Source organism: Cotesia glomerata, linkage group LG10 (assembly GCF_020080835.1).
Source record: "Cotesia glomerata isolate CgM1 linkage group LG10, MPM_Cglom_v2.3, whole genome shotgun sequence".
Classification (NCBI taxonomy): domain Eukaryota; kingdom Metazoa; phylum Arthropoda; class Insecta; order Hymenoptera; family Braconidae; genus Cotesia; species Cotesia glomerata.
In genome coordinates this window covers 15,147,024-15,164,528 of record NC_058167.1, presented here as the reverse complement: position 1 = coordinate 15,164,528, position 17,505 = coordinate 15,147,024, and the positions used below count along the sequence as shown (strand labels likewise).

The following is a 17,505-nucleotide window of genomic DNA, read 5'->3' as shown; positions in this document are numbered from 1 at the left end:
TTTTGCTACCACACTGGTAAATTTGAACTTTTCATATTGACAGTAATTTTTAACTAAGATTCGCTGAGAAGTTATTTTTATGGATATCTATGTACCACATACAAGACAGTATTGATTGAAATTCGTTTCTAGAATTTAATCAAATCAATACTGACATCTAGTTTAGAAAAAAAAAAAAAATAGATTTGAGTTTGTTCTTTAAGAAAATTTTAATTTATTTTTAAATTTAAAACTTATAATAGTTTGTTCGAGATTTATCGATCTGTTTGCTTTCAATTCCGTAATAAACTTTGATTTTCATCTACCGAGAAAATTATTCTTAACTGAGAGACAGTTAATAAAGAAAAACTTTTAACAATTTTCAAATCACGGAAATAACTTTTACTAAAGATAATATTTTTTTTTTATTTTTATTGAAAAGTACGTTTGGCGCATCGGTTCCGTTTATTATCAACTTTTTTCTTTTTCATAAATATTTTAGTTTAAAGAAAATTATAACTTTATTTTTGACATGAATTTAAATTCATTTAGAAAATAAAAATTTTCCAAGTCATCAGTTTTTAGTTTTAAGTAAATTTAAATTTAAATATCCAATTAATTTTGGCACTAATTTGTTGTAATACAAAGTCATATAATACGTGCATCATCTTAGAGCTTGTTAAGCGGCTTTTCTTAACAATATAACATGTAATAAGTTACATAACTTGTTTATCAAAGTTGTTAATTGCTCGAGTTTATTACTCGTCGAATATTTAGATTTAACAGCGCATACATTGGTTAAAGTTTTGGATTCTTGCCAGAATTTCCACGCTATTTTTCTCTTGTTTCAACTTTATTTTTTATTATTAATACCATTATTGTTATTGTAATACTTTATTTTTACTCTTTGAAATCACATACGACACGGGTTTGGATTTTTACCAAACAATTCAAGAAAAAACATATTAATCAATATTATACGGTGGCTCATATATAGATAAATACATTTATATATCCACTTGATAAAATAAAATAATAAAATATCAGAACAGTGAGAATATTAAAAACCTTTTCTCTCATAAAGATTAACGACAACTTTTTCATCCCACGTCATTTGTTCTAACTGTCTAGTGTGTGACGAGCATGTGCGAGCATTTGACGATGTCGTGAGAAATACCAAAAATAAAAACCACATATATTTAAGTAAAATATAAATATAATGAAACTGAAAAATGTTGTAAAAAGTTAAGCTGTAAAAAATTACCAGTTGATGGTTTGTGTCAAAATTTTGAACGCTATTCTTGTAAGAGATGATTGATTTTATTAAAATTAAATTTTTATTTAAATATTTAAATAATTTATAAAACTTTGAAATAAAAATTAAAAATTCATTTTTAAATAATTAAATATAGAGATTCAGAATAAAAATAAAATTTAATTAGTATTTTGATGAATTTTTTGTAACTTGTGATACGAAAATTGTAAGAGACTTTTTTTACGGAAATTAAATTCTGTAAAAAAAATATTCTTTAGCAATTTAATTCTAATTTTCATGCAGACAGAATTTTAATATAAACTATAAAATTGAAATATTCGTTATTATTTACTGAAATAAAATTATAAATTTCAATGTTTAAAATTTTACACCAATAAATGTACATCAGTGCTTGTGCAAGTAAATTAATAATAGAATGAGTTTAGTTTTAAAAAAATTTCTGTCTAATATAATAACAGCAAGATAGATGAAGAAAAAAAAATGAAGGAAGAAATAAATTACAAAACAGTAAAAAAAATATTTGCAATTAGCAATTGTCCAACGTGATTTACGGTCAACGAACAGAATGTTGAAGCAAGTTAATTAGAATAAAAGAAAAAAAATAAACCCGGAGAGGAATAATAATAGATAAAAAATTAGGTATAAAACAGAAGCGGAAAGTTAATGTCTGTGGAAAGCTCAAAGTGTTTGGAGACATAATAGTATTTTCGAGCTTTTGGAAAATATATGTCGCGGAGAGCTTGCGCACACCGGGATAGGCGTCGGCTGAGAACTGAGAAACGAGGGATGATACTCTTCTAGTTCTGCGAATATTCTCTCCAGTGCGACACTGTCCGTCGCTTCATACGTATAAGTTCCGTTTATATTAATTACATTTTTTATCCTATTTTATCCACCGAGTCCATTAATTAACAATTTGCTGGAAAAATGAACGATAATAGCGGCATTATTTTATAATTAATAATTTAATTAATGAATTTAGTTTCCACTGTAAGCTGTAAGCCTTTAATTAATGCTGTTATTGCAGAATAAATTAAGATGATTATCATGATCATGATCATCATCCAGAACTCTGGCACTAGAACACAGTTGATGCAATATCAAAATTAACAGCATCATCAGAGTATAATGTTATTAAAGCTTAAGAATATCGATCTGTAGTCTTTTAATATTTAACTATTCCTCAGTTCTTGGTTCTCGGTTCTCGGTTCCTGGGATATGCTTTCACCAGTCGAGTAAAGTAGTAATCTCGACGTATAGTCAGACGTGATAATGGTAACTCGTACTCTGTCACGACAGTAAATTACAATGTAGTATAGTATAAAATAAAAAAAGTTGAGAAAGGAAAAAAATGTCAGGATTTATTATAACAGCTTTTCTTTTATCTTCTTAATGTAAAAAAAATATTTTATGTTAAGATTACCCTTTTTTTACTCTTGAATAAAAATAATACCGAGGTAAAATATATATTCATTTATATAGATATATATTGAGAGAATAAAAAAATAAAAGAAATCTCATGAGATTAATGGCTAAGTGAATTAAAGATTTATTATTTCCGTAACCTAATTTTTTATTTTATTTATGATTATTGCTCTTGTTGTCATTATTCAATATTTCCTTCCTGTTTTTGTTGAAATTTTTTTAAGTAGAAATAATAATAACAATAATAATAATAATAACAATGTCAGTTGATATAATGAAATTAATTGGAAAGCCAGTCAAATGAATATACATTTAAAACAATGAATGATTTACAATTGCTGTACTTCCTTATACAAGTTAATAATAAAGTCAATGTAAATTTACACGCCAAAAATTTTATGACTGTAATAATTTTAATTTGGTAAATCTTTTGTAAAGCAATAAACAAAATATCATTTTTACGATTGGTAATTTATTTACCATTAATTTTTTTGCAGACGTTTCAATATTATTTATATGTATGTAACTGCTGTTTTTTTTGATTAAGTATAATTACATTTCATTGGTCATTAATTAAAAACTACCCATGTATCCATTATAATAACACCCTGTAGACAATAAATAAATCATTTTTTTTAAATAAAAAAATGTATCAAGAATTTATTGAACAGATATTATAAATCTGCAACAAAATCTAAAAATCAAGCGTTAAATTGATGGAACAATAACTGAATTGATCTCTAAGTGATGACAATTATTAATAAATGTCATCAGTCACCAGACAAATATCGAAAAAATATGAGGAATGAACGAATCTTTCACAGGTAGAATTCAAAGTTTGGTTTTAAATTGAATACAAGGTATTGAATATTGAGTAAATACGTCAGCCCCTTGCCACCTCGAACCTCCTCCCGTACTATTTATTGGCCGGAGTAAAACGATTTTATTGGAATGTGAAACTGTCAGGTATTGAAAAGTTTTACAAAAACAAAAGAACCGAATAAATATTGAGTAAAGGTGGAGCAAGATCTGGCATACTGGGGCATATCGCTATTTTAAAGCCGTTCCGAATCAATAACTTAAGCAAAGCACAGCCTCGTCGAAAAGTTAACCTTTTTTATTTGAGTTCTTGAAAAACAGTCCTTGTACAATATTAAAAAAAAAAATGATTTTATTAAATTTATGTAAAAGCATTCATTAGACTGTGTCAATATTCAATTTTCGTTTCTTAAATAATTTTACTAACAATACAGCCAAAGGGAATAATTTATTTATTTATTTTACGTGATATTTTAACCATCTCAGTAATTTTAGCAAAGTGACATCAAAATTTAAAATCTTTGCTTATTAAAATAAATATGAATGTAGAATTATTTAAAACACACCAACAATAACATCGAATAAATTCTCAAAAATGATAAAAAAAAATTAAACGGTTGAATAGAAGAAAATTTAGTATGAGAAAACAAAATAAATAAATTTATTACCCGGGGCTTTGTAGTGGACATAGTGGTTGTGGCTGGTGGTATAATAGATACATTAATCACTTGCACACCTTGCACATGTCAACGACTGTGAAGTAACATGAACGTCAATAATGTAATTGCCGGCGATTAACCAGAAATAGTTAACATTAATTTATCTGAATCTAACTAAAGTTGCTCTATATTATCTGGAAGTTTAAACCTGCAATTAAAGAAAAAGAGACAAAGACCAGCGGAGAAAGAAAAAGATAATGAGAATGAGAATGGGCCGAGGCAAATAACAAATAGCCGAAATTAGTGTTGCGCTGTAAAAAAAAAAGGCAAAGGAGGATAAGTAACAGTAGTGAGGCATGCCAGGTGTTTTATATGGGTCATATCGAAGGTTCATTAGGCCACGGTAGGCGGTATTTGACCCAAATTTATATTTTATAGATATAGCGAGCGAGCGTGGACCGCAAGAAGAAGCTAGGTAACTCAAAAGAGGGGCAACTTGATGGTGAAGGCAGAGAAGCCAGCGCAGAACCTTTTTCGGGGCGCAACTCGCCGTTTCTGTTACTCCTACGTCTGAAATGGCAATGTGTGGGAAATCCGACGGAGGAACTGGGAGAACCAGGGGTGGTGAAGTGGCAAAGCAGTAGGTTGTAGGTTGTAGGTAGTGAGGTGGTGGTTTAGTCGAACCGTTGTGAGGATGAGGATGAGGACGAGGTGGGAGGAGGCCGAAACCATCAGAAAGATAGGACACAGGGTTGGTACGTCCTATAAGGGTCGTTTGGTTGGGTGGCGCAGGCGTACCGCCCGCTCCCACCCTCAATGATGCACAGCCCTGCGACGGGGAAGTGTTGCGGCGCCCAACGTTGCGTCGGCTGCACAGTGCGGGCCCGGGCACCCATCCAGTAGTACGTTCACATTTTGGTCGGACGAACCTCACTATCGACTCGAGCGAGCTTGTTTTCTTCCCCTCCACGCCCTGATAGATAAAATACTGTACTAAAGAACTTACGAGAGTTTATTCAACATTTTTAGATTTTTCGGATAACTACTCAGCCGTTTTCTTTTATTTTATTACACGTTTTTCGTATTTTATTTTACCAACCGAGTTAATAAAAATTTCGGGATTTTTTTTTAATAAACCTAGATGGAATTTTCGGTAGGAGTAGAGCCAGAATTTGGTAAGACGTGGGTAAAGATTTTGCAGTCGGTCTATCGCGCACTTCGTTGTTTCGCGAGTGGATTTTTTTAAGTATTTTTTTTTAGAATTATTAAAGGCTTTTTTTGGGGCGTAATGAATAATGAGATTTTTTTTTCTAGTTCAGATCAGTAGTAGAGATTTATGACAGTAATTTATTGAGTAATAAATCCGGAGATTAAATCGCGGCTGATAATTTTAAAAATAGAATTGTTGGACTTAATATTAGATCTGATGATTTTAATTTTAAATTTGAATTTTATATTTTAATTAAAGGTAAAATAAATTTAGCTTTAATTTAAAAATCCTGAGTGTGTTATTTAGATTTAATGTCTTTTATTGCCGAAAATGAGATATATTTAACGTTAAAGATAAAAAGAGAGGGATTTAAATAATAGTAGAGAAGGGGGAGATTGAGGATAGACAGACAAAAACGACAGTACCGCGCGGAGAAATTGAATGTCACAGTGTCAGCACGGAAATCTATAAATTCCCACGAGAATTAATTAATTTTTTTTATTGCTATTTTCATTTCATTTATTACGGTTATTGATACATACATACATACGAATGAGTGTATGTATGTTTTAGTTTTTTTTTTTCGGTAAATTGAAAACACGGTAGCATAAATTTAATAAAATAAACAATATGAAACTTAAAAATGAGTTTTTCGTTGAATTTTGTGCTCAGTTACACAATTTTATATCTAAAAATGTACACGATAAACGAGCTGGGACAGCGGTTGCGCGAGTGGCGAAAATATCGGGGCAGCGGTTGCCGACTGAAAAGGACAAAGATGAGTCACATAGCCGAGAGGTACCCACGATATTGTTTTATTTCATTTTTTTTATTTAGTTTATTTATTTATTTAGTAATTTAATAATGCTATTGACTAACTAACGTCGTTACTGAATTATATTTGTACAAAAATACCGCGGCGGTTTATTTTATGAAATAAATATTTAAAAATAGCTGTCTATTTTAAAAAAATAAGAACCATTTGTTCGTCTCAAGTCGTTCGTTAGAGATCGCCGCGAGTGTTATGTAAAGTATGAGAGAAGAAACAGTTTAGTTTTTAAATTAGTAAGTGGTAAAATAAAGTTTATAAATCTAATTAAATTTATTAATCACATAAATTTTAGTGCATTACTATTATCATTATTATTATTATTAGTATTATTATTATTATTTTAATTATTAGCTTCGATTTGAATTGCTTGGCCATTTATTTAATCGGATATGCCGGCGTTGATTGCCTTCGACAATTGTGACAGATCAAGTGTAGTGTGATTGAAGACACGTGAATTACATAAATGGTCATCGGACACTCGACTTAGTACAGGTATTTATATTTATATATATTTTTATTTGTATTTATTAATATATATTTTCGTAGAACCGCTTGGCTCGTTATTTTTAAACCAAATATTAATTTTTAAAAAGCTTTGCGCTTAATTTATTTAAAACCCAAAAAGCTTCTTTGATGAAAAAATATTCATGACAATGTCTCACGAACATCAGACAGCAAGAAAGAGAATCATGGCTGCTATACCGAGGATATATTTAACGCCTGCGTCTCATGTTACTCGAATATCTGCGTTTGCGCTTGAAATAGACTTTATTCCTCACGTTGAAAACGCGTGGCAGTCTAGAAGCTTAAGAAAACTCCCATAGATCGGCAACGATTTACTTTTTTTTTTTTTTATTATATATTTAACTCCTTAACTCCAACAATCCTCGCTTAAATGCTTCACCAATTTTTAATTAACTCTAAACATAAATTTTTTCAACTATTAATTATAAATTATAAATAAAAAAAAGCTAAGTAAAAAATACGAAAAGTAATCTTGAGTTTGCTGGATAATTATTTAGTATTGGCTAGTTAAGTTAAATAGATGAGAAAATCATAAATAAAGTATACCAATGACAGGGTGTTGTACATTGCAGTTGACAGTGAATCAATCATTCAAGAGTGTCTGGTGTAACGTCTGCGATACATCTCTATCTGTGTGTCAGTAATGATCCAATATAATGTCAAGAGCTGTGATAAAATGTATTCGACGGTATCTCTTCATCGCACTTCACTCTATGCATGAAAATCTACCAGAGACAGCATTATAATATCTTACTGCAATGTAATCTATCATGTAATGTATATATATATATATATATATATATACTGATAATATTGTTACTATTATCATTATTTGCTGTATTTATACATTTATATTATATAATAATAGATATGATAATATTAACAAAAGCTATTATGTATGCATGAATGAATGCATGAATGAAATGATATTTTATTATTTATAGCGTTTGTGCAAGGTGTCTTTAAATGTCAAGTGTGGTTTAATAATCAACGATACTCCAAATAATCTTCTTCATACGGCCTCGGAATTAAATGTTAAGCTTAGCTGGTTGAATACGGGTCAAATATATTGCACGATTGACGCATTTGGTCCCCTTCAACCAGCTTTAGTTGACATTAGATATCATCATTTGTTAATTATTTAACTTAATTATTAATAATAATAATAGTAATAATAATGAAAATTGTAATATTAATAATAATGATGATTATAATGTATGTATGTTTTTATAGATATATATTTATTAAAAGGTATAATAACTAAATAATAATACATTTAAAAGCCTCATTATTTTTCCTCTCATACTTGTTAGAAAAAAATTTTTTTTATTTTTTGTTGGTTTATTTTATACTTTTAATGTAGATATAAGAGTACAAAAGTCATTTTTACTTTGAGAAATGAGTGTGTTATTACTAAAATTTCGTTTTGCTTTATAATTGTTACGGTTATGAGAACGTAAGAATAATAAATGGTCTTGCGAAATTGAAGAGAAACAAGTAAAGATATATATACATAATATAGAGCGTAGAATGAGAAAGAGTTACTTGGGACGGGTGTTAAAAAATGAAAGAAAAACAATGTGAAAATATAGAGATAATAAAAATAAAAAAAAAGGTAATGGTGGAAAGACCGGAAGGTGGGCACGGAAGAAAGGTAAAAATAGAGAATAAAAAAAAATAATGATATAAAATGGGAAAAAGCGAGCATCTCAAGCATTTGGTTACTAGTCCTTGAGAAAGACCGTTGTCTTTGCATTGCAAATCGTCTACAAGTTAAAATTGTAAAGTAGCTGTCGGGTGAGAATGCTGAAATATAAAGCTTTGGGAACAGAGTAATAATGTTTTCTTTCTTTATCTTTATTTTTTTTTTTTTCCTTAAAGAATACAAGAAGAGGTAGAAAAAAAAAAAAAAAAGAAAAAAAAGACAGAAGAAATAAGTTAAATAGAATTGAGTTGAGTAAGAAAAGAAAACATTGGATAGATGTGGCGGTGGTGGTGGCTGATCAATTCCATTATCGTGAGACCAGACACAGATAGTTTTTTATCCTGAAAAAAGCTCCTCCGGGTAGCACAGTTTTAAAGATGTAAATTTATCAAAGACCCCAGCAAAGTAACCATTGCTATTTGAATTTTTAAAAATTATATTACTTCTCATAAATTACCAAATATTAAATGGCTTTTCCTCGTTTTTATTTTTCATGAATTTAAACCCATTTTTCTTTTGCTCCACTATTTTATAAAAATATTTATTACTCATACATATAAAACTTTTTTCCCCCATATATTCCTATCCAAACCTATAGCTATATATACATCAGTATATATTACCTAAGAGTATTAAATAGATAACGGTATTATCCTTTACAATAATAATAATAACAACAACAATAACAATAATAATAATAATCCTTCTCCGAAATAATTTTCCAACAATTTATTGGGCACGTTAGTAATTTATCAAATATTTGCTTATTCCGAAAATTAATAAACTTTTAACTTATGAGAGGAACTAAAGAGGAAACTAGAAAGAGAGATAACGATTATAAGTACACCTGAAACATAAATAAATAACTTTTCTAACAGCTTGGTACTATTAGGCACGCCTGCGAGCCGATCGTCAGTTTGAGGTCTCGAGCTCCGCCCAAATCGTTTTATTTAAGATGGTGTAGGTATGCTCTCTAGATCCATTAGAAAACTCACCCAACTCCCACTGGTACACATATATACACACCAAATATATATATATATATATAAAATACATATAGCTTGTTCTCTCCTCTCATTCTCGCTTCTCTCTCTTTTTCTCGTTCGCTCTTGCCAGGGTCCTCTTTTTGCCCAGTCCGCACACACTGGGATCAATAATGCACCAACCACTCGGTGCTCACCCCTCTCTCGCCCCCTTGAAAACCGTATCCGACACCCTCTCTGCCACCCAGCCCCAGCTTCGCGCTAACCCGCACCAGTGTGCTCTCTCTCCCTTCTTCCTTCCTTCCTTCTCTCTCTCGTCTCCTCGTTGCTGCTGTTTGTGTGTCCGCTTCTCTAAGTACGCTCCATACCATCCACCATCTAGCTATTATATCTCTCTGCCTCTCTCTATTTATACAGAAGCACTAGCTACACACAATCTCTATAGAATGTGAATCATCTTCTTCAGATATTTCACGTCATTCAATTTCGATCACTCTTATATTTTACTTTTACTCATTTTTATATCAGTTACATCTCTCAGTGGCTTGCACCTCCCCGAGGGACTCAAAAGAGGAATAAATAGAGTCAAGTATTATACAGACAAATGGTAACCCGAGGATTAACCTCGTCTTCGATTCACATTCTGTATCTTCCTATATTCTGTATTCTGTATTCTGTATTCTGTATTCTGTATTCTGTATTATGTTCATATTCATTCAATGAATCTTGATTGTTCCACAAACTGTTATTGTCACAGGGTGATAATTTTTATTGCGGTAATAACTAATAAGTAATAAAACAGTGTTATTTGATCTCCGGGGAGATTGAAGCTATAGAATACATATATATCCAGATACAGCCACCAGGAGTATAATAGCACCTGGGAGAAGGGTTTGCGTTAGTTTACACACCATCGACTAGCGTTATGTCCCCAAGGCATGACAACACTCTGCACTGTGTGATAACTTAGCTGCACTATTGTGCCCGAGTGCCATTGGTATTTCTCATCGTATATTAAGTTATGTACACCATACATACATTACCTACGTGTCCGCCTAGTTATGTAATGCCTATTAGGGTGCGCCGAAAATATACTAATTAGATAGTGAGAGAAAGGAAAATTATTGTTTAGAAAAAAATTTTTTCGCCTGGTATTTGATGAAGCCCTTTTAAAGTTATTAATTTTTTGACAAAAAAAAATCTTCCTTCATTGTGAATTTCTGTAATTTATTATAATAGGTGAAAAAACTAATAGTTCTATTTGAATTCTCTTTTTAGTGTTGCATTTATAAATTTTTATACTCCAATTCAAAAAAAGTTTTAAAAAACCTCACTTGGTTACTAAAAATTTAAGATCATGATTGTTTTTTATGTGAAGCTAATATTTTGAAATAGAATAAAATGACAAAAAATTTAAATTGCAAACGTGAGTTTTAAAATTATATAAACTTTTTTAATTCAATAAAATATTACGATTATTGTGAATTTCACCGAGATAAGTAAAAAGATCCAATATCGGAATGATTTCATAAATATTATTTTATATTCAATTATCTTTGCAATAAAAATACAACGGAACATTTTTTCCATTTGAATGAAATCTATATTTAATTTGCAGATAAAATATAATTTGAAGTTTATCCGAACTATAAAAATAATATTATTATTTTCATATTTGCTCTATCAAAGTAATAAATAATTTTAAACATCAAACATTTGATATAAATGAATTTAAATATTTTCTTCTATCATAAAAATTAGACTAAAAAATAAAGTAATTTTCTCGGCAATAACCACAAAGCAATTACACTTTCAAATATTACCACCGAAATAAAATAATTTCATTTTATGTGTGTCAATCTCGAGATCTCCATATCACTGAAACAGTATAATATCCATAAATTTTATCTGTCCTTTTTTATAGACCGAAAAACTTGCTGCGAAAATAATTCCAGAGGTTTCATTTCCCTCTGACCAATCACCAGATGAATATAATAATAAGAAATTTCTTTTAATATCAAATATAAAATTGTAATGCGTGACCTAGAGGCTCAAATCAAAGGGGAATATTCACGTGTCGTAGAATCGGAAATAAATTAGATTTATTTCAACATTCTCCAACGAAATTCATCTCTTTTGTAAGAAAAACTTTGAATAAATTCATTCAAATTTAACAAAAAAAAAAAAAAAAAAAAAAAAAAACGAAGAAAAACTTTTTTTTTCCGACAATTTTATGTCGAAGAATATTAATGGGTAAAATTTAAACAAGATCTATCGGTTCTCCGCCCAACTTTATAAACCATTAATGAAAAAAGCAAATTTCTTCGGCGCACCCCCGATATATTATATATATATTAAATAATGTATATGTTATCCATGCATAATATGTACAATGTACACATGATATACGCGTCCAAGTTCGGGTTATGGTAGAAGCGAAAAAAGTTTTAGATTGTTCCCGAAATAACTTATCCGACACTTTGGAAATACACATCTGGGGCAATAGGAAAATTTGTAAAATGTCGAAATAAATCTTATGGCAACTGGGTCGTCGTAAAAACAATCCCGGTAGCTATACCTCTCCTTAAACTCGAGCTCAAGCTCAACCGTGTGTTATGTAGCTTCGTGACTCGGTATAACTTACTCAGGATAGCATTAAAGATTGTACATACAATACATTGTACATATAAGATATGTATGTGAATAAATAGACGTATATGTGGGTGGGACTACTAAAATGTGCATGGGAGCGTCCGACCTAAACGACATCGTCACTACTTAAATATTGCTAGCAAACTTGTGCTCACATAACAAGGCCATACCTTACTCGTACCATTACTACTTGATAACTTTTGATTGTTGATATTTGTGTGGTCGTACGGATGTGTGTATCTTTATACACGTATAAAGATGAAAAGATATGGTGTATATCTGTATGGGTTTGGGTATATAAAGATATATGAGCACAATAGTGTGTAGAATAGAAGGGAGTAAAAGTAACGGTGCCAGACTCCCCGGTAAGGAGGGTGAGAAAAGAGCGAGAGGGAAATAACGAGCGAAGTTGTATGATATGTGAAGGCGCCGCGGATGCGCGAAATTTTATTGAGCTTTTGGCAAATAGCTCGGAAATAGAAGAAAAGAATTTAATATTTCTCTCATTCATTCATATAATAAAAATAATGGTATAAAAAAGTTTTTTATTTTATTTTATTTTTTGTCCTCAGATTTACTAGATTTTTTCGGCACTTTCAGGTAATGTGATCCGGTGAATTAAAAGGAACAAGTGTGAATAAAGTAGACTGTTAAAAAATAATAGTTATAGTTATGGTAATAATGATAATAATAATAAAAAGAAGTTGAGAGTAATTTAAAAGTTTGAATAGTGCGAATCTACTTATAGGATGGCACCGGTGAGAAATTAATATTTATCAAAAGAGAAGAGGACAGTTTAGGCTATAAATCAATTGTCCGTATATGCAATGCATCTGAATAGAGAAAACTGCGAGGGAGAGATTGAAAAGGCTGAGAGAAAGAGAGAGAGAGAGAGAGAAAGTTATGCATTTGGTATGCATAAAATGGTTCCAACCGTCTACTATTCCCAACGCCCATCTCACATTTTGTGGTCTCACCGACGTTCACTTCCTCTAACTCTATTTCCCGTATGCCAGCTTTGTAATATTCCAATTCATGTATAGTATTGCAATACGTGTGTACTTTATCTCGAATTAACGCGTTCGTATTTTTATTTTGTATTTTTATTCGTATTTTCCTCTCCGTTCGGATTTATATAAAAGTTTTAATAAAAATATGAGACAAGTATCAGAGTATAAAACAAAACTATAAATAAACACACTGGCACAATTATTCCAATTATTTTTATCAACTAATCCAATCTCACTTTCTTGCTTCGTGCTCCAAATAATTTAACATACTGGACACATCTATCATAGTCACACTGTGAATAGAAAGAGTAAAAATAAAAATAAATAGAAAAAATTAAACAACACAATAGGGTAAAAAAGAGCTGAATGAAATATCGATTAGTTGTTGGGATAATAAATAAAAAAAATTGGTAAAAAAAGGCTAAATGAAGAATAGGGAGCGAGTAATCGGGTGACAGATGACATAGGTGCAAGAAGTTGTCTTTAACAGCGTTACCGTCTGTAAACCCTGAGGTAGATGACGACTACGGGTTACGAGGTACCTCGACGACGCCCAAGTGACTGCTTTTAAACCGTCTGTGCTGGGGCTGATTGATGGAGTTTCCTTTGGAAGTAAATTGCATCCGAGTGTAAGGTAGTTTGAGATTTCTTGTGAAATATATAAATGACAGGCTACACAGCATGCACACGGTAGACGATATTATTTAATATTAAATAAAAATGAATTCATAAATGTGCTGGATTTCTCTTACGGTGGCTTTGTTTCTTCTTTGTTACATTACGTAATGTGTGGCATGTAATATATGATGTGTTATTTGTAAGGACGTTCATAAGTCAAGCTCAGTAGTTGATAAAAATTTTTGTTTTTTAGTTTTGACAAATTTAATCGTCTAGTTGTTTGTCTTTAAAAATTTTTATAATATCAGAAAATTATTAGACTAAAAATTGAATTCTTCAAGTCTTATTTTTTTTTTAATTCTTATATTTTATGAAAAAATATAATTTTTTTTTATTTAAAATTAATATTATTAAATATATTCGATTTATGCATTTCATAGTATTGCTAAAAAAATCAATTTGAAAAATCCAAAATCATTTTAAATAATTTATTTAAAATTATTTTAATGAATTTTTCAAAAAATATATTTAGTGAAATTTTAAATAATAAATTATTATAAAATTATTAATACATTTAAAAATTTTTTCAAAGTCCCAAATAACTTCCTTAAATTTCAGTACTTATTTTATTTAACTGTAATGAACGTCCTTAATATTTATTTTTATTAAAAACTTTTTGTTTTTAAGGCTGATGGAAACAAATACGCCGGCGAACAGAAGTTTGCTCTGAAAATAGTTGTTAATAAGCGGCTGAGAATTATAGCTCTGTAATTCGCATATCAAAGAGGTAACATTAACAGTCTAATTCATCCCTAGAGCACTTTAACGATGCTACCAGCTAGCACTACATCTCGGAGCCTTGTTCTTCCTCCTTCTCGGTCGCATGTGACTCCTCTAGCTCTACTGTTGAGGTGTACGGGCTCTTCTCCATTACTTTTACATACATTTATATGCCAAAGTTAGTTTTCAGCCGGTATACCTCACCACGAGGTAAACGCCCAGTAGAGACTTATACAGCTACCACACCAGCCACTGCTCCGGGGAATATATGTATATATATATGTATATATACGCGAGATTTTTGTCAGCAAACAATCTGCATAGTTTTACATATATCTAAAGGCCGTCTAGTTAAACGTATTATCAAAATCGTTTTCATCTATTCACGCTCTACATTATACTTGTTATTAAGTGTTGCTACAATTATGCGCTGTAAAAAATTACCGGTGGAGAAAATGGCTCCCGAAAATTTATACAATTATCTTTTTTATATAATTCAATTTACAATTTACTTTTTGTAACTACTAATATAATTATTTTTAAAATTTTGAATAATTTTTAAAAAATTACTCTGAATGTACATTTGAAAAAATAAAAAAATAAATATTTGTAAAAAATAAAAGTAAATGACGACAATTTGCGGTGAATAGGAAGTAGGAAGCTGGGTAAATGGATTAGTAAATTGTTGGGTACATATTGCTGAATAAAAGCGTCAGTATGAGAAAATGTGGTGAAGCCGGTGGAGAAGGAAGTGAATATATGGAGGAGAATAAAGAGGAATAGAAGCAAGTGCCGGTGATGCTGGTGGAGAAGGACAAGTAGTGGCATGTGAAAGGTAGGTGAAGGCAGTGGTTTGTGGCGAGATGCGGTAAGCGACAATGAATTAATCGCCGTGAACAATGTGAGCTTGGTCCAGAACCCAGACCAAAATCCTGCGTCATCTTTGGTCTACTCTCTCGCAAGCTTCACCGAGCTTGATTAAACCTCCTAATCCTAAAATCCCTAATGCCACAAACTACAATCGTCTTAGTCTAATCCATTGTTTTCATTATGATACAACAGCACTACCAACAAAAATAATAATTATTATTATTGCTACTATTTTGATTAATTAATTGATAATACACCCAAAATATTTGTTCAGTTATAATAATATTTGTGATGAAGATTTATATCCAAGTATATAATATTTAAAGGACAGGTTATCTTCTTATGAGTTTATAAGTCTTAAATAAACTTAATACTTCTCAACAGACAACTTTTTGCGATAAAATGTGGATAAACGTTTAAAAGGTACAGGAGAATGTCTCCTAATCCTTTACCCGGAGTTCAAGTGATAAATTCAGTAAATCCCTGTTCAACCAGGGAGACTTGCAGTAACCCATCCAACCTCAGCCGTTACTGGGCAACTTGCTGGAAGCTTGGTTTCATAGGCGAGAAGAAGATGGTGAGACATAACTCGTATACTCACCACACTATACCGAAACTCTATTTTACAAAATAATAATATCTTTTTCTAGATTCTATTTTTAAGCTTAAACGATTCTGTTTTATTTATAACGCTTCCTCATTCATCTTTGTTTTTACTTTTTAAACAATAGTCGTTAATGTGGTCTTTGTTCGATAATTCGAAAGGTACTAACACTTTGTTAGAGTTTATTTTTTTTTGTAACCCATAAACGCAAATTAAACAGAGGAAGAAGCCAGAAAAATAGTACTAATTTCTCGTAAAACGGTGAGTATTAATTAAATAATGAATGGAGTTTGTCTAGTGCGTCAACATAATTATAAATTAAAACGCGACAAAATATCCCCGACAAGATCTCCTTTAGACAAAATATCACAACACATAAGCTTGTGACCGTGTTGTGCTTTTTTATCATGGATTTTGTGTATGTTTATTCGAAAGTAGACTAACACTGAGAACATTATGTCGGGGGATATTTTGTCGGGGATATTTTTTTTCGGGGGATATTTTGTCGCGGTACCCGATTTTGTTTTATTTATAATGCTTCCTCATTCATCTTTCTTTTTACTTTTTAAACAATAGTCGTTAATGTGGTCTTTGTTCGATAATTCGAAAGGTACTAACACTTTGTTAGAGTTTATTTTTTTTTTGTAACCCATAAACGCAAATTAAACAGAGGAAGAAGCCAGAAAAATAGTACTAATTTCTCGTAAAACGGTGAGTAATTAAATAATGAATAGAATTTGTCTAGTGCATCAACGTAATTATAAATTAAACCGTTGAATTTAATAGACAAAGTGTGTATAATAAAGTATTCAGACTTACCTTGGGTTTCCACGGAGAGCGGCATGATGTAAAGCATTAAAACCGGTATTGTTAGTACGAGTAATGTCTGCAGCGTGGTCCAATAACAACGTTAGCATGTCATCTCTTTTCTTGGAGATAGCGTCGTGAAGTGGAGTATCTCCTTCAGCATCCTGAAAAATCAATACATTTACGAGTTTTATAGTATGTCTATTTTATTTTTACAGCGTACTTACATTTATATTACGAACTTACGATAACGAACTAACATTTTAGATTTTATTTTGTTGAACTTTTAAAGTTCTGTGACTTGTATTTTATTGTTGGGTAATAAGTTTAATAATAGACGTTATAAAAGAGATTTCAGAGACCGAGTTAAATAATTTATGTATTGAATTAATATTATTTTTTATTAATATTTTTCTTTACTTTTCATTTTACAATATATATTATTTTAACGATCTGAAATTTACTAACCTGGAGGCTTGGATGGCAACCCAATTCCAATAAAGTTCGTACAACACCTGCGTGCCCTTTATTGACAGCGATATGAAGTGCAGTTTGACGTCGTTTATTCCGGGCATTCAAATCAGCTCCCGCGCCAGCTACCAACGCCATTACACCAGGCTCATCTCCAAATGCTGCATGATGAACAGCACGATCACCATCTTTGTCCTAAATTAAATTTATAAATTTAATTCCATTGAATTATTCATTATTATTTAAAACAACAAAAAGTAAAACAACAATATAAAGTAAT

The 17,505-nt window shown here is 30.7% G+C and overlaps 1 protein-coding gene and 1 long non-coding RNA gene across 3 annotated transcripts in view; one reads left to right on the top strand and one right to left on the bottom strand.

Annotated features, from left to right (window-relative positions):
* Positions 1–17,443, bottom strand: part of LOC123272498 (E3 ubiquitin-protein ligase MIB1-like) — a 48,360-nt gene extending 30,917 nt beyond the window's left edge. For both annotated transcript variants that reach the window (XM_044739346.1, XM_044739347.1), the window contains exons 1-2: positions 17,223–17,443; positions 16,767–16,918 (exon numbers count right to left, since the gene is read on the bottom strand). In XM_044739346.1, the coding sequence (XP_044595281.1) occupies positions 16,767–16,918; positions 17,223–17,363 (293 nt within the window). In that variant the 5' untranslated portion in view covers positions 17,364–17,443. The remainder of the gene's footprint in view (positions 1–16,766; positions 16,919–17,222) is intronic.
* Positions 4,980–14,978, top strand: LOC123272543. Its single transcript, XR_006511096.1, has 4 exons — positions 4,980–6,433; positions 6,552–6,692; positions 7,298–7,485; positions 14,381–14,978. It is a non-coding gene; the product is annotated as an uncharacterized LOC123272543 (long non-coding RNA).
* Positions 17,444–17,505: the final 62 nt, after the last annotated feature.